The sequence below is a fragment of the Euprymna scolopes genome, chromosome 14, assembly GCF_053919585.1.
Source record: "Euprymna scolopes isolate OS-2025 chromosome 14, ASM5391958v1, whole genome shotgun sequence".
Taxonomy (NCBI): Eukaryota; Metazoa; Mollusca; class Cephalopoda; order Sepiida; family Sepiolidae; genus Euprymna; species Euprymna scolopes.
The window spans coordinates 48292101-48320019 of record NC_136495.1 but is presented as its reverse complement, the minus strand read 5'-3'; the positions used below and the strand labels follow the sequence as shown (position 1 = coordinate 48320019).

General features: G+C 33.7%; 1 protein-coding gene across 1 annotated transcript in view; it reads left to right on the top strand.

Moving 5' to 3' along the window:
• LOC145292984 (heparan-alpha-glucosaminide N-acetyltransferase-like) overlaps positions 1-11054 on the top strand; it is a 77164-nt gene extending 66110 nt beyond the window's left edge. Inside the window, exons 14-17 of the mRNA XM_080139226.1 lie at positions 3384-3458; positions 7563-7633; positions 8324-8436; positions 10855-11054. Coding sequence (XP_079995352.1) covers positions 3384-3458; positions 7563-7633; positions 8324-8436; positions 10855-11033 — 438 coding nt within the window. The 3' untranslated portion in view covers positions 11034-11054. The remainder of the gene's footprint in view (positions 1-3383; positions 3459-7562; positions 7634-8323; positions 8437-10854) is intronic.
• The last annotated feature ends 16865 nt before the right edge of the window (positions 11055-27919 follow it).

Here is a 27919-nt window from a genome sequence, read left to right as displayed (position 1 = left end):
TCTACAAATTATCCACGGACCTCGCCTCTCTATTTAATTTTATTGACTTTCAAACATTAATTATTCCACATTTCCCGCATCGGCACGCGTTACATTCGTTTTTCGGTATAAAAAAAGCGAACCTCGACTCTAATCACAGGCCCAGAGCCAGTTTGGTCAATGTCGACTTCGTCATATCAGACTCTAGCTTTCATTTCGCTCCTTGTGAGCGGCTTTTTAAAAACAAACAAACCCATTTATTCAAAACTGTCCCGCACGAAATAACTGCTGAATACCTATCGTCGTCACGTCAATCAAAAACGCGCACCTGTTTTTTTTTTTAAACACTTTACTATTTTCCAACTGCGCGTCGTCAACGCTTCGGGTTTTTTTCACATACCCCGAAAAACACCCGGGCAACAAAAACCGTTCCCTCGTGACGTCATGACCTGATTTACTTTAAATAGTTGAAGAACTGACTAAATTTTATGTACGTCGCGTTAGCTCAGTTGGTTAGCGCGTTGGTTCGAATCGTGGTGTGAGATGTCTTTTTTTTTTTTTTTTTTTTCCCGATGTTTTAAATTAAAATATTGAACCAGTGTTATTTAAGCCATTTTTCACGTAACGTTTGTTTTTCTGTTTTTTTTTTTTTTTTTCTTCATACCCACCGATTTTTTTTCTTCATACCCACCGATTTTTTTTCTTCATACCCACCGATTTTTTTTTTAAATTTTAATATCGAAACCGGCTTATTTAAGCCATTTTTCACGTGTTTGTTTTTTTTGGTTTTAACACTCGTTTTTCTGTTTTCTTTTTTGTTTTTTCGATTTTTACATTTAACATCGTTCGTTTGCCTTACGTTAGTTTTTTTTGTGTTTTTTTTTTTTTCGATGTTTTGATTACCCCCCCTCCTCCGCTTAAGTTTTAACATTCGTTTTTATGTTTTCTTTTTTACTTCGCTTATAACAAACAAACCTGGTTATTGACCTCATTTGCTGAATAGCTAGTGCTTACGTCGTCATCGTCGTAACGCTCTACGACTTCCGTGTGGGCACCTGTCAATTTGGCCAAACGGTTCATGTTTTTTTCACATTTTATTTTCAAACTTCGCCTCAGGGCTTCAGGTTCGATCCTCCCCCTCCCCAACATCTGTTGGGGAAAAAAACAGTCAAAGTTGGGTAAACAAACCCAAATGCAAAAGTTAACTGCGTGACTTCTATTTGACCTAATTAATGAGGTCAAATAGAAGCAGCAGAGTTAACTTTTATTGCGGCCACCTGTCAGTACTTAAATAAATATATTCAAACATGTTTTCCTTGTATGTCGGGGTGGCCCAGTGGTTAACATCGCACTTTTTTTTTTTTTTTTTTTTTTTTCACACTTTAATTTCCAACTTTGCCTCAAGGGTTCGAGTTCGATCCTCATACTCACCTACCAAACTTTTTTTTTATTTTTAACCCCTCAATCGGAGTTTGGATTTACCCAAAGCCACACACACCTCCAAACACCCGGGCAACGCCGGGTACCCCCCCCCCCCCCGCTATATATAATATATAAAAAAAATTGACCAAAAACATTACTTTCTTCACCCTAAAATTATCAGTTTTGTACAGGGAGGGGTCAGCAAAAATCGTCCTCTCATGACCAGTTCGTTCTACGCATGCGCAAATGACGTTGGAACATGATTTAGTTTAAGTTAAAAAAAAAAAAAACGATCCAATTTCGTCAACGTTTTCTCAGTTGGTTAGAGTGCGGCCTCATTATATAAAGGTTTTGGGTTCGAATCGTGGTGTGAGATGTCTTTTTTTTTTGTTTTTTTTTCCGATTTTTTTTTTTTTTTTTTTCGATTTTAATATTGAAACAGGGTTATTTACTTTGCTTATTCTTTAAACCCGCCCCTACACACACACCTCCAAACACCCGGGCAACGCCGGGTACCCCCACTAGTCTGTAATATAAATCTCACATGTCTGTTTAAATGTATGCGCGTATGTCTCGCAAAAACTTTCAACAGAGGCAACAGATTTTCACGAGATCAGTATCATTTTGAAGCTCGACCTTTTGGCCAACAAATATAAAAAAATTGGCCAAAAATATTAATTCCTTCACCCTAAACTGGTGGTTTTTTGTTTTTTTTTTCCCCGATATTTTTAAAAGTCATCGCCTCTTTTCGATTGTCTAGCCTTAATTTAAACCTACATCACTTCCGGTTTGGTGATGGGCGCAACAGCAAAGACATCACTTTTTTTTTTTCACTTTTACTCCTTTGCGGCATGGATTTGAGCCTGCCTGCCTACTACCTTTTTCTTTTTTTTTTTTTTTTTTTTTTTTTTTTTTTTTTTTTTTTGCTCCAATAACCTGAGCAACGCCGGGCACCCAAGCTAGTTGTATCAGAATTTGGAAAAATATTGGAATTGTCCCATCGTTAGTATATACTAACATAAAATTACTTTCACTGCTGTCAAAAGGTTCTGTTTGACCTTGGTAAGATGATATTAATTATTTACTCCGATCTGATAAATTGAGCAGTCATTTGGTTAACAATAGAAAGTGGAATTCTCAAGTTTGCAGTGATTTGATGCTGATTGAGTTTGCATTTCGTTTGACCCATAACCTCGCTGATCTTAAACTTTGATAATTCTGATGCTTCTTTGGCCAGTGTCATATTTAAATGATGATATATGTGTAATGTGAACAGACATCTTGCTGCCCGACTCCCGAAATAGTATCCCTGCAAATCTGGTCCCAAAAGTAGCCCCTCATGATTTAAGTGAGTCTGTGCCTTGTGTGGAGTGAAATAACAAAGGAAAAAAAGATATGATAGATATATTTGTATCTGAAACAAAATTTGTCAATTAGTATAAAATATCAATGTTTTAATCTTTTACTACTGCTTTGTATGGCTCCGAGTGCTGGCCATTAACAAAGGAAGCGGAAAGAAGATGATCGTTCATAAGGACATAAATTTTATCGGACTTTCAGTTGTACAAAGTTGAGGACATACTTTGCATGAAGAGATGAGAATGATATGAAAGATGTCTAATGTGCATTGTAAAGGCAGACTTAGATCTGATGATCTCGGAGGAAAATTAAATCTGAACAGTATAGAAAGATGTGTAGAACAGGAGACTTTGATTGTATGGCCACATTGAAAGAATGGATGAATGTGTTTGCTTTGATATAGCAGTGTCAGTTGGCAGGGAAAATTCGAGAAAAAGGGGGGTTGAAGTGATAAGGATGAATTTGAGGGAAATAGAGCTAGATAAAAACTTAGCGAGAAATAGGTTAGTTTGGAAGTCAATTTCTAAAACCTGTCCAACGAATGTCAGCATTGTAAAAACTGAAGATGATGATGATGAGGTTCTTAAATTTTCTGTTTTCATTGATATTTTTTTCTTTTTCAGGCTGGAAAGATTTTTCTAATGTATCGACCTTCAATCCAGCGAGTGAAACGCTTTGTTATATGGGCTGTTCTATTGGTAAGTATATTATTTTGCTTAGTTAATATGAATGGATTTATTTTTACGAACTCTTCTTACCTGGCATTACCAAGAGTCTGAAACAAAAATGAAAGCTATTTTCATTTTTTCTTACTATACTGCTTGTTTGTTTGGTTTTTTTTTTTTGCTTTTTTTTTTTGTTTTTTACCAAATTATTTTTTTTTAATAGAATTTTTAACTATTCAATTTAAGCAAATTGTTATGAAACTATAATTAATTTTGTTAAACTAATGTTATTTTAATCTCTATTTATAAAATTATTGAATGTAAATACCTTGCAAAACATTCAGTGAAGAGTTGCAAAGAATTTTAAATCCAGCGTGTGTGGCTTTAAGGTGCCTTTTCTGGGAAAAGCAGATGACAACAATAATCCACGTGAGAAAACGATCCCGTCAGAGACAAAGCGCCGAATAGTTAGCAGACTTGAATAAAACACTGCTCGTAGGTAGTGTTGACGGCCTTATATATGTAGTTCATATGTAACCAGAGAGCATCTCAACAGGATGCATATTTCTACACCGAATGGTCACTAAGCAGTGACGCAGCTTAAATAACTTTCTATTCGATCATTTAAATGTGTTCCAATTCCATTCAAATTTCTAATGTTCACAAAATAATTATTTTTTATGATTTTAAAAATTAAAATGTTTGTTTCATAATTATCAATAAAACAAAAACATTTATTTTATGGATTTTTTTTTTATTTATTTTTTTTTTCTTAAATCGATTAATTCATTACATGTTTTCAGCATGTTGTTCTATACGATTATTCAATTTGTAGCTTTAAAATTATCTTGCAATTTAAGATGTGGGAACAAAGTAAAAATATTTGTAAAAATTTAATTTAATAGCACTTTTATTTTAACAGAACTTATTGTTGTGTTTTGGTAAGTTTAATATTAGGAATATGGCTTTTGTGAATGAGAAAACAAAATAACTAAAAATTAGAGCACAATAAATCCAAATTTAAAACTTGATGATAATATATATATATATATGTCAGGCGTGTGAGTTCTGTTATAGAAGCAGTGATTTAATTTTAATAAAATAAAATATGCATCAGGTGCACTTGAAAGCCAAATTACAACACAATATTATGAAAATAAAAAATTATAAAATACATATGAAAATAAATGTATAACGAGACCGATCCTGCACCAACTACACTGGGTGTCCTTAACCTTGTCGGATTCCACCTGATATGACAGGTGTTCTTTCGATCGTACATTGTCCCGTCACAAGTTGGCCTGTTGATCGTCTTCACCCACTGTGTTTTCATAGTGGGGTGCTTTGCTTCTCGATCGAATCGTCTCCTACCCTGTGTAGGTAGTCTCCAGGTACATCAATCACTCCGCTGGTCCTTGCGGCTTGCTGCAAAATGAAGAGTCCTCACCACAAACAAACAGAACCCCGGTTTATAACAATAACAAACTATTTATTAATTTCATTACTTCATGACAGCTACTGTCTAATTTGAGGTGACTGACTATAGCAGTGGAATGATGTAAGACCAGACCAGTAAAGTCACAGATTTCCCATTAACACAGGTTAGTTAATATCATGACATCAGGCCCTGAGAGCTCCCAAATTGCGAGCGCTTGACCAGCCCAGCCGTTCAATTTGCTGGCTACAACTCTACTCTTTTTAGAATTCCTTTTTCTAAATACAACCCTTTTTCCTCACCTCTCCTTCAGAGAGTGGTTACAAACACCCTTTCTTTCTTCCTCTTAGAGCTTACTCTTCATCTTGTCCACTCCAACACCTCTCTCTCTCTCTCTGTTCCCCTAATTTCTACTCCTCTTCTTCAAACTTATCTCTACCAAATTTTAACCCTCATTTGCACTGAGGTTTTTACTTATCAAATTAGGAGTGATTAGTCATTCCAGGTCGAACAATGCTTGGCGGCGACCCTTACCTTTGACCCCCATTCTAAGTTGTCAGTCTTAATCAGCTAAGGATCTCTGGATCTCTTCATACCTCTCAACAGAGGTTTTTAAAAACAACCTTTCATGTTAACAGATATAACGACAATGAGATAAAACAATTTTTTTTTTTTCTCTTTCTGACAAAATCCCATAGACATTTCTGTTTTGTCCCAATCAGACATCAACACCCCCTCTTCTGCCCTCTCTTCCTCTATCCCGTCCGGTCAAACACACCCTCTCACCGCAATATGCACCTCGCTGCATGCATTCATGACACCAATAGTGTCATAAATGTATATATATATATATATAATAGAAAATTAATGTAATATTGCATTGTAATTTGGTTTTCAAGCACACCTGATGCATATTTTATTTTACACACACACACACACACACACACACACACACACACACACACACACACACACCTTTAAAATTTAATTTATATTAAATTAAATCCTAACAAATATTACTTTGTTACTATATTTTAAATTAAAATGCAGTTTCTTTTTTAAACTAATTTACTATTTATTATTGCTTGAAACCGGAAAATATAACAAACTCTTTTCCACTCATCTCTTTGCAAAATGTTTCAGAGAGGCAAGGTGGGAGTAAGATTTGTATTGGTCACTTGCTTCCTCCTACTCTCTTTACATCAGTAAGAAAACATGAATGCAATTCAAAACGAATGTATCAAATATTATACAATATTCATAATGAATTATTATTATTGAGATAAAAACAATCCCAATAGTTTTAATAGCAAAACGAATTTTAATTAGAAGTCAATAAACATGTGTACTGACAGGTTCACAGAGAAATCACAATTAATTTATATATTAGGTAAATTTGGTTTTGTTTGTTTTCTAGCATATCAATCCTTTTTTTAAATTATTGGTACCTGTAATGAGTAACTAGAGGATTTCAGTAGTTGAACAGTCTCAGAAATGTCTGAAGCAGTTTATGATTTCAAAGCCATTTTTTTTTTTAAATTTTATTTTGAGGAAGTTATTTCAGTTTTATTTGTTAAAGGAGATAAAAAAAATATATATTTAGCTATAACCCTAACACTTTGCATGCTTAGTGTTGTCTGCCATTTTACATGTTTATCTATTTTTTTGCACTTTTCGAATTGTAAACTGCTTCAACCATTTCCACGACTGGCTCATTCATTACAAGTATTGGGTAGTTTAATGTTGAATCCAGTCATTTTGGGTAAAACTTTTATGCTTGAATTTAATATTTTCAAATATTTATTCATGTGCTTCTTTTTAATTATTCATGACATTGTGGGCGGGATGATTATTTACCGAAGAGAAAATTACCAACTCCTTGGATATTAGGAAAGATTAGGAAATATGAAATGCTGGAAGAGAAATAATTTGTAAAGAATGTCTTATAATGGCAATGTTTATTTGGTGTACGCAGTTTGAGAAAATGTGTCAGGTTATTAAAATGACATGGGCATTACATATAACTGGGTTAAGCACAGGGTGACATTCTTATCTCTGTCCAAAAAAAATGCCACCCGTAGAATCTTTACTAAAATTCACATTTCTTTATGCAATTCAACAATATTTGGTACAAATACACTTCTTGACTTGTCCACCAAGTTTCCAACATGAATGTCCAACAGTCTTTCTTTCGTACCATTCAATAAGGCTTAATGAGATTGATAGCTTAACAGCTGAATGATAATTAACACTGAGATACTTGAAAGTCTCCACATACCAACCACTCAAAACAACAGCTGACCCAGAAAACGGCAATTCTTACCCCTTTGTCAGAAAACTTGCTCATGGAATGTGAGAACTAAAGGACAAAATAGGAACAAGTGAGCAAAGTTTTATTAAAAAAGAAAAAAAAATTATCCATAAACTTTAAAGTATAGATGTTTAAAAAAATAGTCATTTGTCTAAATTGTCATGGTGCGACTTTTTTGACCCGTTCTGTTGTTCATATTGTTTCTCCAAATCTTTCTAGAATCTGCTACGTGAAGGTTGCTAACATTCATAAGAGTGACACTATGGAACCAGAACTTGACTCACTTGGGTTGTTTGTTAGTTTGCAACATTATTCATTTTACCACCACCTCCCACTCTTATCACGAAATTGTTAATTTTGTATTTATATTTCCTTTGTCTTTCTTTCTTAGGGTTCGGCTGCTTTGCTTTTGACATATGCATCCAAAGAAAATGGCTGGATGCCTATCAATAAGAATCTCTGGTTCGTATATTTTATATTGAACAATACAAAGGTTGAATCATTAGGATTATTATTATGCTTGTTAGTCTCACAACATTTCAGCCAATCTAACCACAAACCTTCTTCACATGCATCTTTTCAAATGTGAAAACCTACATGCAATTTTGAACCGAACGCGTTTATTTAATCCACTGGATTAAATTGCTTTCATTTGATCAGCCATGATTAGGGAAAAGTGTTGTAATGTTGGTAGTCAGGCTTGAACCTTCAACCTCCAACACACTGTCAGTTAGAAGTGATTGTTACTCAATGCCTTTAACCGTTGTACTACAGATCCATGTGAAATTTTATATAAGTTCTCGAATTTGATAGAAAGATTCCCAAGTTCCAAAAAATGCAGCTGAAGGTCAGAGATTACATCGACTGAAATGTTGTGAAAAATAAATAGATTATTTGAACTATTGTTTTCATCACTGAATGTTTTTCTCCCAGCATTCCAGCACAAGTTACCTCTAGCCTTCTCCAGGTGGGTCTTGTGGAATTCAAGAATCCCTCCTGAAACTGTTAAAGGGTACATTAGCTGAAACGTGAAAGTAACATCCAAGATGCGAACAGTAATCGGAATAATCCAGAAAAATTATTCATTTTCATCTGTTTTTCCTTGGAACAGTTTTCTGTAGCAAATGATATAAAACCGTTTCTTCTCTTCAGGTCTGTGTCTTTCATCTTTGCCACTGGAAGCCTTGCATATTTGATGCTTATCATCTGTTACTTAACAATCGATGTTTGGAAGATCTGGTCTGGAAGTCCATTTTATTGGGCAGGTAAGAATTTTGTGTTTCACTCATTCAAACTCCTCACTTTAACATTCACAGGCAACACCAATTGGAACAAATAAATTGAAGACATTACATAGGCTGTGCGAAAAAATTACTTACACCTGAGAGTGTCCTATATCTCTACAAAGCCATTATTCGCCTATGCATCGAGTATTGTTGACACACCTGGACTGGTGCATCTACCACTAGTATCCCCCTCTTAGAAAAAAAAGTTTTCACTTTAATAAGTCTCACACTATCAATCAAGTTCCATTGCTTTGGTAGAATGTGTCCCCAACGTAAATACCTACGACTAACCTTCTTCACTATAGTTGTCTCTAGTTACCGGAAAGCTTTCTACTCTAATAGTTTCTTTCCATGAACTGCTAAACTTTGAAATTTCCTTCCTATCTCCTGCTTCCCGGACTATACTAACATGCAGAATTTGGAATGTAATGTGAACAGACCTCTTGCTGCTCAGCTCCCTACATAGTGTCCCTGTAGGCATGATTTCTTAATAGTAGCCCCTTACATCCAAGTGGCAATATGCCTTAGTTGGAGTGAATAAGAGTTAAAAATGATCAGAGAGGAGGAGGGGGGATTGATTTTGGGATGCTACTTTATGCCATGAAATGGTGTGATGTATTCACGTTTGTTCGTACATCATCAGCTTTCACACTCGTTTTAAAAAATGAGTTTGTCTAATTGGCAAAAATAAATTATGCAAGTAATTGATAATTGACTGAAGGAAAAAAAAAAAAAGAATTATTTTATGTGTCTCTCCCCCCTCCCCCGCTACAATCTAATCTTGGCACATTTTTTATTTGTTTGCAATTTTATTACAAATCTAATTGTTATAATTTTAAATAAATTTTTTTAAAGTGAAATTTATTTCATGCATTTAAAGAATATATAACGGACAATTTTTTCTTAATATTATTAGACCATTCATTTGTTTCAAGAGAAATATAAGTGACTCTTCCCCTCTTCCTTTCCCCCAAAATGCCGCTCATGAAATTAATGAAATTCATGATCTTTTCTGCAATCCAAACATATTTGGTTCAAATAAATGTCCAACAATCTTTGTCATATCTTCCACATATGTAAAACTTGTTAAGGATCATGCTTACTGATGAGACGATCACCAAAGTGTCATTGCAGCCATTCCAACAAATAATTTGAAATGTAGGAAGTTGTAACCTCCCACCATGAAATTGTCTACAATGACCATTGCACACTATCAAATACATTACATGGGGTGCAATGTCAAAGCATGAGATCATTGGTCATTACTAGTTTTGCAATAAGAATGGCCAGTCAGTCATGATCAATATTGAGTGCTATGTAGTGGTCTTTCAGAAGTTTTAGGCAAATGGAGAAGAGTTGCAAGGGATGAATAATGGTTTCCAAAAGATGCAATCCCTTATAATTCACATGACTCGTTAGAATGGCGCATTACAAATTATTCAACTAGTTTTTTTTTTTTTAATTTATATTATAAAATAATCTGAATAATTTTAAATTTGGTTTATACAAAAAAGTACATACCTATGGAATCACTAATAAACTTCATAATGCAACCATATTTGGTGCAGGTAAACTTTAGTCTATGCCTGCCTATTTGTATCTTGAATCAAAAAATTTTAACAAAAATTGTTTAATGAAGGTTATGAGCAGATAATGTAATTTTTTATGTCAACCTAAAGTTTCTGCTGTCTTGCCACAATTTACATTTCGATAGTTCAGGCATGTATCTTTTATAAAGGAGGGATTAATCCATGAGTCCTTTCTATACCACTCTGCATGGATAGCACAGGCGTATCTGTGAGCAGTTAAAGACATGGTTGACAATCATCAGGAAAGACTTAATTGAGTTCTCGGGTTAATAAGTGATCGATCTTCGATGGTGGAATCACAATTGTCTGGTTGATGGTTATCCTTTGTAATCACCTTCAAAGCCAACTTGGTTTAAGATAAGGAAGAAGTTTGCTCAACCCAACCGGGGTTAAACACCATTGTAAGTACAACTAAGATATAATGGATCAAATGCATTAAAAAAACAAGAACAAATTATTGAGGAACATACTTACATCTTTGAAAATTTTTTTGCAAGTTTAATTTGCAAATTTAGAAAAGTAAATAATGTTATATGATTTTTTTATTAAATGATAAATTTTTTTTGTTTTGTTTCTGAGAGTTTCATTGTAAAAGCAACTTATTCATAGAAGATTTAATGTTATTTTTTCTCTTTATGTTTTATTTTTTTTTTTTTTCTATTCATTTATATCCCACAATCGCTGGGGGCAGGTAGCACGTGATTTTTATTCAACTTTGTGTTAATGTTTTGTTAATTTGTTTCTATTTTTTTATATTTGTTGTTTTTAAAGAATGCTAAGTGGGGATTTTTTTTTTTTTTAATTTCAGGAATGAATGCGATTGTTTTGTACTTGGGCCATGAGTTGTTAGCACAAAAGTTCCCTGTTCACTGGCAAAGTAGTCATAACAATCACTGGAACCATTTCCTCATGGATTTGTGGGGCGCAATATTCTGGATCCTCGTTGCAGGTTTTCTGCATTACAAAAAATTATATTTTTCCATTTAAGGCAAAAAAAAAACAAAGAAACTTCCATCCAAATGTTTTCCATTCTCTGCTGAATGGCTAGTGTTTCCCCCCACCCTCTCTTCGATCAAAGCAACTGGAAACAATTATTCAAATTGTCTCTGTCAGTCCTGATGTATTTTATGTCCCTTTTAATCGCATCTGCTTAAAACATCTTTTCTTGATTTCCAACGACCAAAAGAAAAGAGGGTTTTAAGTTATTTATTTTTATTTATTTTTTATGAAGTTAATAGTATTGAAAGCACCTTTTTTTTTTTTTTTTCTTTCAATCTTAGAGATTATTAATAAACAAAAAAAATTGATAAATTTTCATAAGTGCAAAAGCAAACAAAAAACTATAAATAATAAACTACAAAAATCTGTCCATTTTATACGCCATTAAATGTGAACAATTCCTTATGAAAGACGAATAAGAATAAAAATACTTTCACTGTGTCGCAAATTTCTTATCTGTTCAAACAGTGGAATAGAATAAACAAGCATTGAAACAAAATGTAGTATCTGTTCTGGCACTACATTTCATCTTTCCTCTCCTCAATTAGTGAAGGAGAAATCCTTCTAGACTGAAGCAACTTTTTATTTTTGTTCTAATCCAGAATGCCTCTCCCTCTTTTGGGGGTAAGAGGAGGAAGCTGGATATTTTCCCCGCATTAAAAACCAATCTGCAGTCTAACTCTGCCCTTGTGGAGAGGCAAATAAATAGGGACTAAATTAAACACTGTAATTGAGCTCTCTTTACAGGATATTGAGCACTTTTCTCCTGAATGTGCTACCTATCTGACAGCAATGTTAAGTCAATCCATTTATAGATTTCTATTTTGCCTGAAATAAAGTAAAGTCATTTTAGTTTCTAACTTTTATTTTAGGGAGACAACTATTCTGATATTTAAAATCATAGTTATCTACTTTTCAATTTTGCTTATGGTTGAAAACACCATTTATGAATGATATTTCAGGGTCTTTCCATTTCCATTTTGGATTTCATGAATTTGTTAAAGAAGAATTTGTTATCTTTGTTAAAAGGAGTATGAAGAAATATGAAGGAGTATGAAGAAATATGAAGAATAGGTTGTTTTTTTATTATTATTATTCAAGTAAGTTGATTTTTATTTTTAGGTGATTATCTAAAAATGTTTCATATTATCTGTTGTCTGGGCCAGACTAAGTAATTTTCTAAAATTGTAGTGAAGTACGCTGTCAATGGTGAGCAAAGCACACACAAAGTAAAAGAAAAACCAGTGATTTTCCAGAGTAGCAAACAAACCAAAAAAAGGATGAAAAAATAAATTCACAACAAATAAATGTTACCAAAGGCAAGCTAAGTTACTCTTCTACTTATCAGGGTAATTTTTTGATTTAATTGTTTTTTATTTAAAAATCAAGGTAGTGTAAAGCTTGTTGAGTTAGAATGAAAAACAAAATAGTGGCCTGATGAGAGTCATAGTCGAGTTTCAATAATGGCCCCAAAATCGAAAATTAAACAAAATACTGGTAGAAAAAGATCCAGCAAATGTTGCCAATTGTGCAAAAATGTAATGCTCTATCAGTAGCTTGTTGAATTTTTTATTTTTAAGCGATTATCGAGGCTCAACTATGTCTGTCTCTAAAGAGGCCACCATTTTGTTTTGTTTTTTGTTTGTTTTTTGTTGTTGTTTTTTTTTTATTCGACAGGCTTTACATTATATTTTTAAGTAAAAATCACTTTAAAATAAGTTAAAACATAAAAAAAAATTATCCAAGTAGATAGAATAGTAACTTAGCTTAATCTTAACATTTATTTGTTGCATATTTTTTAACCACTTTTTTTTTTGCTTTGTTGGCTATTCTGGAAAATCACTGAAAAATCATACTGCATGGGAGATAATTTTTATGACAATCATATTTGGTTGAGTACTAGAAGATTTGTCTAGTAGATGACCCATTACCCTTTAGATTATGGGTTGTCTACATAAAACAATCTCTTTCCTCTTTTTCTCTGGTTTGATAGGTTTCAGCTTTTCATGATGTCATACACTGTGAACAATTATCCCCACCTGTTTTACTGGATTGCATCACAATATATGACATCATTCAGTGTGCACACAAACAAGATAAACATAATCTATAGATTTGAAATATGTATTACCTTGAACGCACCAAAATGTCTGTTTTAGCTTTATCTTAAAAAAAGTCCAGACATAATCAAGTCCTTCAGATGAAAGCCATAAAATTTTAAACCATTTAAATAATTATTTTTTGGTCTTTATGCACCTTCAAGTGGATGTGATAACATATATATGATATGTCTTGCAAAAGGGATATATTTGTTGAAAGAAACTGAGTGGCCTTAGCTACAGTAACCCGATAATACAATCGAGTAAGTCTCTTAATGAACAGGTGGCCATAGCTGGTAATATCCTTGGGCGTTAGGCTTTCAGCATATCTTTCCATGTCTCTCCCAGACTGCTATACCAGTCTGTATTTATGGCTTAACTAACCAATCATTTTCTTTTGAGGAGGAACCCAGATGTGTTCATATTTATTACATCGAAATATATAATATAAAATTTTGATTATGGTGTTAAACTCAAGTATGAAGCTCAACGGATACTAGATATTCCAACAGTCCTGAGATTTAATTGCAAAGCAATTATAAATTAAGATGCTTTCTGATAAAAACAAGTTCTTATGACAAAATAACAATATCAATATTGAACTTTCTAATATGGAAAAATTTTGAAGATGGCATCTTGTTTGTTGTATGTATTGAGGAAAATAAACAGAACGTTTTTCCTAAAATAAATATTTTCCCTGTAAATTTGAAGATTAATCTTTTGATAAAATTCGGATTTTTTTTTTTGTGTTCTGTTTGTGTTGGATATAAAGTAACAGCTGTAATATGTTTTAGATAAAAATGAATTTTGCTTGTTACGAAGACTTATTTGTTACAAAAATAATGTCTCAATTTATTAGCAGTTAAGCGACAGAAATATAAAATTGTTTTGCACAAGTTTTGTTTTATGAAAATTTATCTTCACAAAATATATGATTTTGTTTCGAAAAATTGTCATTTTCACAAGGATTTCCCCCCCCCCCCCTCCCTCCAAAATGTGATAAAAAGAAAAAATATCTTCTGCGAGCAACGATCTTATAAATGCTGAACATTTTTTTGTTTGGGAATCTTTTTTTTTTTTTTTTTTTTTTTTTTTTTTTTTTTTTTTTTTTATTGCTTTTCTATTTTATTGAATCCATTTTATTGTTTCATAAAGATCAAACTAAGAATCGAACGTAACATTCCTATTAATAAGACTAAAATTTCCACAGAAGATTTTTCAAGAATATTGGAATCAAACCATTTTTTTTTTTTTTATAATTATGTTAATTGTTGAATCAACACAACAAATATTAATGAAAATGAATAATTGTTATAATAAAACATCAAAATTTACAAATTACAATTATAAAAATGTTTTCAATATATATATATATATATATATATATATATAATCTGAAAAAAGTGTAAAATATCAATGCTTTCACTAAACCTCACTTTGTGACTATATTGAGAGACGTTGATAAGGAGACGATTTGTGATATGCATCTGAAAAAAATAAGATGATAATTCCAAGTAGTCTCTGAAACTATCCTGAATCATTGTTGACTGCATTCTGGGAATACTACTTATAAATAAATAATATTGAGCACTTCTATTTGTTATATATATCTATATTTATTTTATATATATATATATATAATATATATATATATATATATATAAATGACATGAATATGAGCATACTTAATATTTTGAACTCTTTGATTGGACAGAGAAACCATATACAGATTGATTCATGTCAAACAACAGTAAAGAATTATTTTAATAGACAATATGAGCAAAATGTTTGTTAACACAAGCAGAGCTTTATAATAAAAAAAAAAACATTGTGGTGAAGTACTTGACAGTTGCAATCAGTTTTGATCTCAGATGTTTCTGATGAGATGAAGGATCAAAATGCGATTGAATTTGAGTAGACATTCACCTATTTTTTTTTATATGCCTCGTTCCTCTTCACCTGAGAATTAAAGGTGCTTTCAAATTATTAAAATAAACAGATTTGTTTAAAAATACTTTTTTTTAAATTAATTTTTCATTAATATTTTGAAAATAGTAAATAACTTCAAAAAAAAAAGTTTTATTTAAATGACTGAATTTTTACAATTTTACTTTTTATGTCTGTGATTTGCCTGAATATTTTAATTACTTGAACTTGAAATGTAAAAACCAAAAAAAAAATTCTTCCATTTCCCAACAAAATTGAGATTAAAAATTTTTTACTTAAACCTGAATACAAACCTTTTTTAAAAAGAATTTTTGTTATAATTGACAGAAGCCAAAATAAGAAACAATTTTTTGGCTTTTTGTGATGAATTGTTGTTCAAAGACCAAAATAAATATATAGAACCAAAAACATGTTTGTTTTCATTTATGTAGAGTAAATTTTGGGTGTGAAAATTACTTGCCTCATAAGCATCCACTACTCGTCTACCTGTCTTCTAAGGGTTAACTGCTGAATGATAGAAAAACAAAACAAAATGGCAATATATTGTTTTTATCCTCAGCAGAATTCTCGATGCTCATATACGACTTAGACTATTTTGGGCTGTATAAAAGCAAGTCGTTTGAAGAACAGAAAGTTCATTTTGAGGAAAGTGAGTTGTGTCTATGTGCTATGTTGAGGTGCGACATATTTGAAGTTGAGACAACACAGCAAAGGTAAGACGTGGTGCAAATTACGGCATCAATAAAAAGGGTGCTGCCAATTTATTTAGAAAACCATTTACAGGGTTATTCAAAAATCAAGAGACTTTATTCAAAAATATAAAGACTTTATTCAAAAATCAAGAGACTTTATTCAAAAATATAAAGACTTTTTCAGATATAAAAAAAAAATTATTTTTAAATTTTACCCTTAATGGTAGAATCAAATCAAGGTATGGAGAACAATATGAACTCGGATGGTTCTGCTAACAAGAAACCCAGAGTAATGATGAATGAATCTCTTTTTGAGTTAATAAAAAGGCTTGTTGGGCAAAATGTACCTGCAATGGAAATTATGCAGATGACAGGACAGAGCAAGTCTACTGTGTATAAAGCAGTTTCAAAGATAAGAGAAAATCCAGATTCCTCTTATTCTGAGAATTATGGAAAATCAGGGCGACCTACAACACAGCATCCTGACTTGGTAAACAAGGTTAAAAATATTATTAATGAAGACCAGTCGTTAACTCAAAAAGGGATTCAAACAAAGTTTGAAGAAAAATTTGGATTTACCCCGAATCAAACCTCTGTTTGCAGACTTTTGAAGGAAGCAGGGCTAACAAGAAAAAGGCTGAAGAGGAAAGCAGCTGTCGTTAACACGAATAATCACCGTAAAAAAAATGAGAGAATACGCCAGGGCTTTTGTGGGATATCGAAACCGCAAAGTTTTGTTTCTGGATGAAACAGGCTTTAATTTGCACACATCCAAAAATGATGGATATTCGCAAATTGGTGTAAGCCCAGTTACTTATGTGCCCCTTTCTAAAGGACAAAACCTATCAGCCTGCTGTATTATTTCACAGTTCAGCTTATCCTATTACAAACTGATTGATGGATCGTTTAATGGGGAGAGGTTTCTTGAGTTTCTCGCCGGGGCTGTTAATGAGGGTGTTTTAAGGAGAAATGTAGTCTTAGTAATGGATAATGCCCCAATCCACAAGACAATTGTTGTTAAAGAGTTTTTAGAATCTCACCAGATTGAAGTTGTATATATTCCCCCCTACATCCCCGACCATAACCCTATAGAAAATTTTTTTAGTATGGTTAAGTCTAGATACTCGGCCATAAGACCTCGTGCTGTTACTAGGGAAGAATTAAAAATTAATGTTGGTAATGTTTTGGAAAACTTAAATGGGGAGGATGTGCAAATTTTTGAAAATCTCATAAGAAAAATGCGGGACCTAATCTACCAAGTAATAACAGGTGTTGAATAAATGAAATTATAAAGTCTCTTGATTTTTTAATAAAGTCTCTTGGTTTTTGAATAAAGTCTTTATATTTTTTAATAAAGTCTTTATATTTTTGATTAAAGTCTCTTGGTTTTTGAATAAAGTCTCTTGGTTTTTGAATAAAGTCTCTTGGTTTTTGAATAACCTTGTAAAACACAAGAAAATATTTCTTGAAACCGAAATCATTTTTTTAGTCAATTCTTTAAAATCTTATTTAAACTAACATTCATTGGCGGCACACAAAAAAAAAAAAGATTTGTTGCTTTTCTTGGATGTCATTTAATCATTCGTCATCCTCTGTCATTCATCTTGGCATTTGCTGTTACTGCTGATTTATTCACATCTGGTTTTAATCCAGATGAACAAACTAATTATTGATAGGAATTACATGAAATAATTTTTTTTGAAGAATATTTCTATATAGTCCAGCTAATTACAAAACTGGTACATTTTTAGTAAACAGTCTCTCTTAAGATCTTGTTTCAACTAATATTCGTTGGATGTACAAAAAAAAAAAAATCCTGCAACTCCTCATTCGAAGGTCAATCATGTAATCAGCAGGTCCTCTATTGCCAAAACAAATTTTTGTCATCAATATTTCATCATCAACACTACTCATAAATAAATAATGTTGTAAAACAATTTATTTGTGTATTTCTATTTGTTACGTATGACATGAATATGAGCACATTTAAAATTTTGAACTTCTTGATTGGACAGAGATACCATATACAGATGTCAACAGTAAAGAACTATTTTAACAGAAAATATGAACAAAGTTTTTCTCAACACTTTGTAGTAAAAAAATTGGTAGAGTTCTATTGCATATTTTTAATGTGGAAGAGTCGTGTGGCCAATTCTTTATTACAAACTGACTTATCTCCCTTAGTTTTCATTAAAGGTTTGTCATTTTTAAACACAAAATATAATTCAGAACGTAATTGTAGATTTTTTTTTTTTTTTTTTTTTTTTTGTTAAAAATGCATCTAGCACATTTACTGGATCATTTTGCGTAATTTGTGGAATTTATTCTAATTTCAATATGATACGTAATTGTTTTCACTTGAAATGCATTTGTTTTAAAATATCACAGTACAAGTATCATTATTTTTGTCTCTAATTGATCTTTGAAAGGCCTAAATTACCTCCAAAGAAATTTTGATTTTGAGCTATTTTTCCTCTATTTATTTTACATCACTTTTCTCTTGTCCAAGGGTCAGACATGTTATTTTGCTCATTCTTCAATCCTCACGGTTCAGTAGGTTAATCATCTCCAAATTCCATTTTGCACACTCATAACTAATCACTTACTTCTAAGTCTTCCACGATTGATCAGCTTTCCTATGATTCAAGACATCCATGCTTCTGCAATGTTACCAAGGAAGATGTGTGATACTATAGGTGTTCTCCACCCTGCCGCAAGTGTTATGAAGTTTAAGAAAAAAAAAAATTTAACATAGGAAATAGGGTTTAACAGTAGACAAGAGATAGGAAGTTATTCACTGTGATAAACAAAAGAAACTTAACATGAGGTTGTTGATCAGGGTGAAGCAATGACAGTAACAAAAGGACCAAACAAATAACAGAAATATATTTAGATTTGGTTTGCTGGTCCTTTAAGATTGAAAATGGGCTTTACGACATTGGCTATGGGTTAACAGCAGTAGAAACAGTTTACAGGCAGTCTGGAGTTTTTATGACGGTCATGAATTTGATTTGATGACAGTTGAGAGCTAGACACAGTTGAACACAAGTCATGGCTCAGATGTGGAAATCAACTGACAAACGCAGCCTTGATACATGTAAACCTTAGCACTAAGAGAGTAGTTTCCCACGATAGTGTCGCACACAAACTCAGAGCCCAGTCAACATTTTCAGAAGTGTCCTAGTCTGTGTTTTGTTTTATTTCCCTGTGTTTTATTTTATTTTTACACTTGTCCCATGCACTCCCCTTGATGGCTGCCAGTGTGAGAGTTGACAAAATACTTTTTAAATGATGGCAACAATATAGCCATAAGCAGATCAGATGAAAGGGATAAATGAAAAATTTACGGCATACAACATTGGGGTCAGCAGTGTTGTTGAGCATGGAACATGTGGTCTCACAGAACAATGCGCCACATAATCATATAACTGTAATCGATTTATTGTTCGTATAACCCCTATTCTTGGCAAGTGTAATATCTTCAGCAAATCTTTTGATCTAATGTGTTGGGTTTGGTTAGATTTCACATTGCAGATCCATTGTGTTGTAGTTGGCGAGAAAGAACTGGGTGAAAGGTCAGTATTCGCATCATATAGCATGACACTCATGAAACAGTTTCTATGCAACTTACCTCAGATGCAGAGGAGACAGCTTATAATGTTATGTTGCCTTCACCTACCAACATTTACTATATATATCCTTTTTGTACTGATCGCTATACAAGCACCTTGTGTTAAGTTTGTGTTAGTTCAAAGTGTACAGCCATGTGCCTCCATCGCAATAGCTGCTAAGGGAGCAAACAGTGGTTTACAAGTATAAAAAGTAAAACAAGGTAAATTCACAAGAGAATTAATTTATTTTTATTTCAGACTATTATTCTCATCTTTTTTTTAGTTGTTTTTCATCTTTCTTTTCTTGGTTTGTTTATTCACAACGTTTCGGCCAACTATTCCTCTGGCCTTCGTCAGGTGGTAACCGCGACGGATAGGAACTTCGAATCTCCTAACTGCATTCTCAGCCATTACAGCCATCCGTAGGTGTTGTCGTCTAATCACATTTTGGCCAAGTAAATCTCTAGCACGCTTTGGGTGGGATTGAAACCGCTATCTTCAGACAATGTTCATCTGGAACTGTAGAGATTCAACGTCTCTATCAACTGCGCCATGGGCCCTGAAGGGCGACCAAGGTTGGATTCTTTGATCTAATAAATCCACGTTTATTTATTATCTGATCTTCCATAGTCAGGTCCGTACCGATTGGTATATATATTATTCCTTAATTGGAATTCATTTTTGAGATGAGCATTATATATTAATTTATTTTTATTTCCGACTATTATTCTCATCTTTTTTAGTTGTTGTTTTTCATCTTTTATTGGTTTGTTTATTCACAACGTTTCGGCCAACTATTCCTCTGGCCTTCGTCAGGTGATAAAAAATGAAAAACAACAACTAAAAAAGATGAGAATAATAGTCCGAAATAAAAATAAATTAATATATAATGCTCATCTCAAAAATGAATTCCAATTAAGGAATAATATATATTTCACAAGAGAAATTGCATACTCCAACACATTGTGTATAGATCAGTTGTATTCTCTGTGCGTGTGTGTGAGATACCATTGCAGAAAATGACCCTCCAAACACTAATGTCCACATCTAAGTTGAGTTTTGGTATAACAACTAAGAACAAATTGAGATAAATTTGTCTGTCAGGATCATCACTGCCATTTAGTTGAAGCCAGCTTGGGTTTACTAAAGCTCTGCCCGATGTACTTCAAACCACAAACTGTTATCAACCATTACAAACTGAAAAAATCTTCAAAACTTCTAAATATATTGACCTAGGATCAGAAATCCTATGTCTGGTCTTTTATCATAGTCATCGCCACCCCCTGATCAATAAAAATGGACTACTTCTGCACTTGGCCCATCAGTAACTCAACTGATTATTCATTCTGATGAATAATTTGGTGAATCATTTTCTACAATTATCCCCAGGTCATGGCTCATCTACATCACCTGCTTGTCCATACAAAAATCACGCAAGTTATAAAAAAAAAATCTCCATGGTAAATTTTTTTTAAGGGTAAAATGTTTTGACGTTTCTGAAGTTTTGAGATGAGGATTGGTCTTATTGGGATTCATCAGACTACTGTTTTCATTTTGAGGGTCATTTTCACAACATTTCGGAGAATAAGACGACTCAAAGAAGTACAGAATTTAATGATATAGAAACTGTTAATTATGAATAATAGATAATATGTCGCAGTTTCAAATTATTGCCTCCATTTTTTCTTTCTTACGCCCCCGCTGCTTCCCTTACCTTAAACAAAGCTTGCATTGGCCAATCGTGTCCTAACGTATGAACACTATCTAGGTTCAGTAAATTCATTCACCTTCCCTTTCTCTTTTCATCATCGATTTCGCTACGCACGTCGGAATTCAAATATATCAACAAAACACCAACAAGACAGGCAATTGACTTTTTACTTTTATACGAAATTAATTTAAATAGAATCAACAAACTCACAATCTACTTTTGATTGCATAAATTTCGTTCTAGAATTAATTAGTCGTTTGTTTGTCTTATTGGGAGCAACGCCTCTAACATCATGTTAGCCAAATGAATACAGCCAGTCTTGGCTCAACCAAACAAGTTTTGGCCAGGCGCTAGCCCCGACCCGGGGAGTAGGAGGAGGCTCCCGAAGTGACAACTGACGCTACCAGTCACGTCGATCGAACCCACCTGCCAAAGGATTCCCAGCGACCCCAGCCATCTCAGTAGCAGTTCAAACAGCCCTTATCATGGCTAATAAGTTTTTTCACTAATGCAATTCACTACTGCTTGCCTCCTGAGACCCACCAGCAGCGAACTTCACTTCCAGTCTTCAGCGCTTCCAGCTCATTCCCGCAGCCTTACAACTCTTGGTGCTTCCAGCTCACTCCAGTGCCTCCAGCTTCCTCCTGCAGCTTTCCTGCAACCTTGCTTGCACCTTGCTCCTCCGGCCTGCAACCTCACCCAAACCTCACTCCTCCAGCCTGCAACCTCACTTGCACCCCATTCCTCCGGCCTGCAATCTCTCTTGCACCTCACTCCTTTGGTCTGGTACCTTGTTCACATCTTGTTCCTCCAGTCTGCAACCTCGCTTGCATCTGGCTCCCTACCGACCATCTGTTCCTTAACACTGATCCTCCGTTCTCAGTGTCGTCTGTTCCTTAACACTGACCCCCGTGTTCTTAGTGTCCACCATCCGTTCCGAATCGCCCTGACATCCAGCTGATCATTCTAGACCCAGTGAGCAACCCTGAACCATGCTACGTCTAGAGTACCTCTCCCAGACCTCCAGACTTTAGCCTCCAATGACATGCAACCAGCATCCAGATCATATGATTTTTCGCTTTCTTTGCAAATAAAAGGCGAACCCTTGTCTTTAACCAAATAACCTGTGTCTGTCATTCTTCTTTGCCTTTTTGCTGTTTACATTTTTGCCTGTGTCTACCTTGTTGTTGTGTTGATTTTCTTCAGACAACCAGCCCCGCAACAAATATTTACAGTAATAAGTGTATGTATATATATATATATATATATATATATACACACACTAGCAAAAGTACCCGTCGTTGACTTGGTTCAAAAACTGCCTACAGAAAATGGACTCTGATTTATGAAAGTATGATAGGTTATGAAAAGGAAGGGTTGTAAAGAGATAGCTTCGAATTTAGGGGTATCAAAACCAAAGCAAAATATGAGGAAAGTAAAAATGAAATAGATACACCCCATAATTTATTATACCATACCTGTTCACACTGAAACACTTATCACAATATTCTGTGGATGTATATTAAAAAACCTTGTTAAACTTTGTGACATATTTCCATTCTATGGAGGTCAGGCACGAACGAACACTCCATAATTTTATTATACCATATTTCTTCAAACTGAAACATAATTATAAAAGTATACTTGCGCAGATAGATATGAAAAGTCTTTATTAAAGTTTGTGCCTATTTCCATTCTATGAAGGCCAGGCGCGAACACAGACCCCACAATTTTATAATACCATCCCTATTTAAGTTAATAATACTTTGATAAGTATGTTTTATGTACATCTATATCAAAAACATGTAAACGTTTTTTTTAAATTTTTTATTTCCATACTTTGTGGACCATGGTGCATATGCAGACCCCACAATTTTAATGAATCATCATTATGCCAGATCAAACATACCCATTCCTGTGTCTCGATACATCTTCTATCATTATATGTGATCAGTTTTCTATAATAGTCAACCATATAGGAGCCTATTCGTGACCAGACACACACACAGACGTTCAGCTTTTTATATTATATATATATATATATATATATATATATATAATCTTGTATATCAAGCAATTTTTATTTAGTTGGGATAGTACTTATAGAATATTACTGCCAATAATATTTTGTAAGACTTATAATCACAAGTTTCCATACCAGTTGATTGTTAGATAATTTTATTTTGAAGTATATATATATTCTCCTAAAGGTTGACGGTTCAATTCTCAGTGCGGGCAATCAAAAATACAACTGTGAATTAGTTAGGACCTCTATCCAGTCATGGCTGACGGAACGAGAGCATGCTACCCGCATAAAGCAAATAAAGGGCTCTGTTTGAAATTCCATCCAAATTCCAAAGTTCAACAGAAACATTCCAGAGTTCGACAAGATACACCTGAAGAAGGTTGGAGGTTACATCGACCGAAGCGTTGTGAAAATGACAGTCAAGATGAGAACAGTAGTCCGATGAATCCAAATAATACGTAAAACGTTTTGTTGCATATAAAAAAATTAAACTGTTTTGTTCAGTGTTTATTTTGCTCAGCCTCAAAGTAACCAACGTCTCAATCATTGTTGAACTAATTTATTCTCTGTTGGTTGAGGCATGGCCCTTTGCAGTTCTAGAAGGTCACCCTCTCACTCTTCAAGAAGGGATAAGTTTATTGCTAATCGTCTGAAGTGCTCCCACCGGGGAATGCAGATAGCGTTGCCCAGTATCACAGTTTTATTAACTAATGAATCTGCCAATGAATAAATACATTCAATAGACGTTTTGGTGAATTTTGGCAAGCATGCGGGTTTTAAAGATTACAGTGTCTTGGCAGCCAACAGCTGATGCAAGCCTGTGCCATTCTTCAGCAACACCAAGCATAAAAATAAAAGTTCCAAAAGTCATAGATGTGACTTTGTAGGCATGTCCATGTGTGTCAGGCACATGAAGATCAAAAAGAAATTCCATTCTTGTTTTTGCCACAGGAACATTTGAGAAAGTCGTAAGCTATCTAGCATGAAAAAAAAAGTTGTGCCTGACATGTTCCAGAGCCGAGGACCACAGATGATGCAATCAGTGAAGATCCATTCACATAAGAATGTAACAAGTTAGAAAGTTTTCATTGTGCACCATAGACGTAAATACCCCCAACTAATTCCACAAGCAGCAAAATCCCACCCCTTCATTGTAGCGGTCCCTAGAGACTGGAAAACCTTCTATCCTAATAGTTTCTTCTCACAAACAGCTAGACTTTGGAATTCTCTCCCTGTCGCCTGCTTCCCTGACTGTACCAACACGCAGAAATTTAAATGTAATGTGAACAGATATCTCGCTGCTCAACTTTTTACATAGTGATCCTAAATAGTAGCCCCTTACATCCAAGTGATAATATGCCTTGTTTGGGGTGAATAATAAAGAAAAAAAGTTGTATTTCATGCTCGTCCTCTGCCAAAACACAAGCTGAACGACATGTGAAAATAAACAACATTTGAATAATATTGGTCTTTTTGTATATATTTGTTTTTTACAAAGGCATCACCACTTAACAAGGCCAAGAGGTCACTCAAGGATAAGGGTTAAAGACTGTACAGTAGCCAATTGGACAATAAAGTAATCATTAGTAATGGAAATTTTGGTAAATTTGTTAACTTATATGGAACAGCTCATCAAAAACTTGTTTACGTTAGACTTGAAGACAACCATATTGTAGTCAGCTGGAAAGCAGGAAAACGGAAGACAATTCCATATTTCCTTAATAGTTTTTGTTTTTATCCAATGTTACTTTAATGTCAAAGTGACACCAACAAACTCGTAGTCTTATTATACTCTGACAAATGTTCACTTCTAAAATGTGGACATTAGCATATTTTATTTATTTATTTATTTGCGGGCTATTTTCCTCATCTTTATAGATGTTGTTTCACAAAGTTTCAGCCAACTATTCCTCTGACATTTGTCAGGTGGTTAACCGTGATGGGATAGGAATGCCAAGTCTCTTAACTGTATCTTCAGTAATTACTGCCTTCCATAGTTGTTGTTGTCTCACCATGTTTTTTGGCTAATTAATCCTCTGGCCGGCTTCGGGTAGGATTGAAACCGCTATTTTTAGAGAAGGCTCCCTGGAACTGTAAAGATTCAATGTCTCTATCCACTACGCCACATGCCCTGAAGGGGCCCACAGCACAGTGGATACAGACGTAGAATCTCTAGAGAGATCTTGAATCTCTACAGAGAGTTTAAGCTCTCTAGTTCCGGCTTCAATTCTAATACGATTTTTTTTTTTTTTAAATCATGATTCTATAATAATTTTACGAAATCTGGACAAATACAAATATCAAATTTAAGCGTATTTTATGCCCAGGTAAAACAGGGCGCCCCTTTCCCTCGTTAGTAATTAATAAATAAATATGTGATACAGTCGACATTTCCCTGCTCCAACGTGTTAGGAAGTGAGTAAAAAAAAAAAAAAATGAAAAACTAAAGTAAAAACGAGGAAATAAGTTGATTAGCTGAACAAAGCATAATAAGTAGCAGAAAGATAATGGGGTGGAGGTAGTTCACTAATGCACACAAAGGCAGCTGAAATAGGATTGTTAATAAAGTGTGATAGTAACTAGGATAAAAGACCGGTCATAGAGAACAATACATTTAGAGTTAGTTTATAAACAGGATAGGAGTAAAGTTTACCAACAACCGTTGATGCCAGTTGAAGTCAGGTTGTGGCTGAGAGCAGATTGAGATGAGCTGACATCAACGGACGACTAAGATGTAGCCATTAGCAGTTAGAGGGAGTTTCCCTGCAATGGTATCCCACAGTTCAATTCACATGGTTGCACAAATAACAAAATATAACACTCTTTGGAATACTGACTTATAAAAATAAAAGTTTTTATTGGTCCCCCGACAAAAGGAGGGTGGACCTGTAAATTCACCCATGTCCATTCGTCTGTTTGTTTGTTTGTCTGTCCGCACTTTTCTTAATAACTACACCTTGGAATTTTTTGAAATTTTGCACAAACATTAAACGTGATATGAGTAAAAAAGTAACAGAATTGATTTTTCAGGAAAACTCTGGTTGCCCCTGTAGGGGTGCCTTTCGGGTTAAAATGGTTAAAATTTACACTTTTGTGCTTATTAAAAAAAATTGATGTCTTGGATTTTTATAAAACTTTCTGAAAAGTTGTAACTAACTGATTTCTATATAATTTTGTTTGTCTATACTTGGCGATAACTCTTGTTGTGTCCCAAGGGCTCTTTTAAGACTAATAAAAACGCTCCATTTTTTTAACTATTTTACCATAAATGTCCAAAATTTTCTGTGTAGGTCTAATATGTTAAGGTCTTGGGGACTTTTGGGGCTAAATGGGGGCGAAGGGGGGGGGCAAATGATGGACTTAGTCATTATTTTGTTTGCATGGTGCAGAATTCAAATTTACATATATTAAAACCTAAAACTGCACCGTTTGTTCATTTTCACCAGCAGTTGACGTCCCCTGGGGACTTTTGGGGCTAAATGGGGGTGGGGTAAATGCTGAACATAGTCATTTTTTTATTCCTCGTTCACTGTGCCCTCACGGGGGACCATGCACGCTTCACTTGTTTCTGTTATTTTATATATGCTTTCAATAATTCTTTAAAAAAAATATAATAAAAAAAATGTACGCATGCAGGAAAGATATAGATGCGAAAGAAAATAACAAAGGAACTATTTTGTATCTTCGCCGGTTCTAGTAACAGTCATACAAAAAATTAGGGAAGACATTGGCTGATGATAACCCGTTGTAATACTGACATGAATAATAAACTGGAAAAAAAAGTAAATCCAACCATGAAAGAACTATCAGTTACAGAAAAGTGAGAAAGTAAAACTTTCCCAACTTCTCATATGTCACATACACACATACCACAATCATATCTGCTTAAAGCAGCAGATCCTCACTTCCATGTTGGTTGTCATACCCCATGTTGCAGTTGAATATACATTGATGAAATGTATAGATTTCGATGAAATGCTTCTGACAATGTATGACCTGAAGGACATTTTTCTAAAAAGTAAATAAATAAAAATACATCACCTGGTTTCTACAAGGAATGCTAATGAAATCAAATCTTTCTACCAAACTGAATAACAGAAGCAGATAATAAATGATTTTTCTAAGTTAATGTAGTTAAAAAAGAATTTTAGCTAAGAAATTTATTAACCAAAATTTATAGAAGAAAAACAAACTAAAAAATGAATATTTTGTTGGTACTTTTATTAAAAAAATGAAGTTGCTTAAAATTCTTACATTTTATAAAATTTTAGACACAAGATCAGATGAGGTTTTAAAAAGTAGGAGAAGGGCACTCTGGCCAACAAAAAATGCCTGAGCAATCTCATTAGTATTCTCCAATATTTGTTTGCAATTTTCAACTTGCTAATTTTATGCATTTTGTTTTCTTTTTAACACTTTTGTTGCCGGTCTTATCTTCTTGAAAACAGTAACTATATTTCCATTTTGTTTTGGCAGAATAATTATGGACAATTTTGAATTTTCATATTTGTGGAAGAAACACATTTTAACTTGGAATTTTGCCGAAAGGACACAAATAAGAAAATTTCAGACTTCCTTGGCGTCAATAGGAGAATGCATTTTCAGGGTGTTGACGTGGAATTGCATAAATAGACAAAAACATTTCCTTTTTATTTTTCCACTGACAGGAAAAGGGGAAAAAACCTTATAGAACTGTTCTCCTGAGGGTAAGTAGAAAATTTTCACAGAAGTACTCTTGTTTCAGACAACCAAAAATACTATTGAATTTCCAGAGATTATTGTTACATG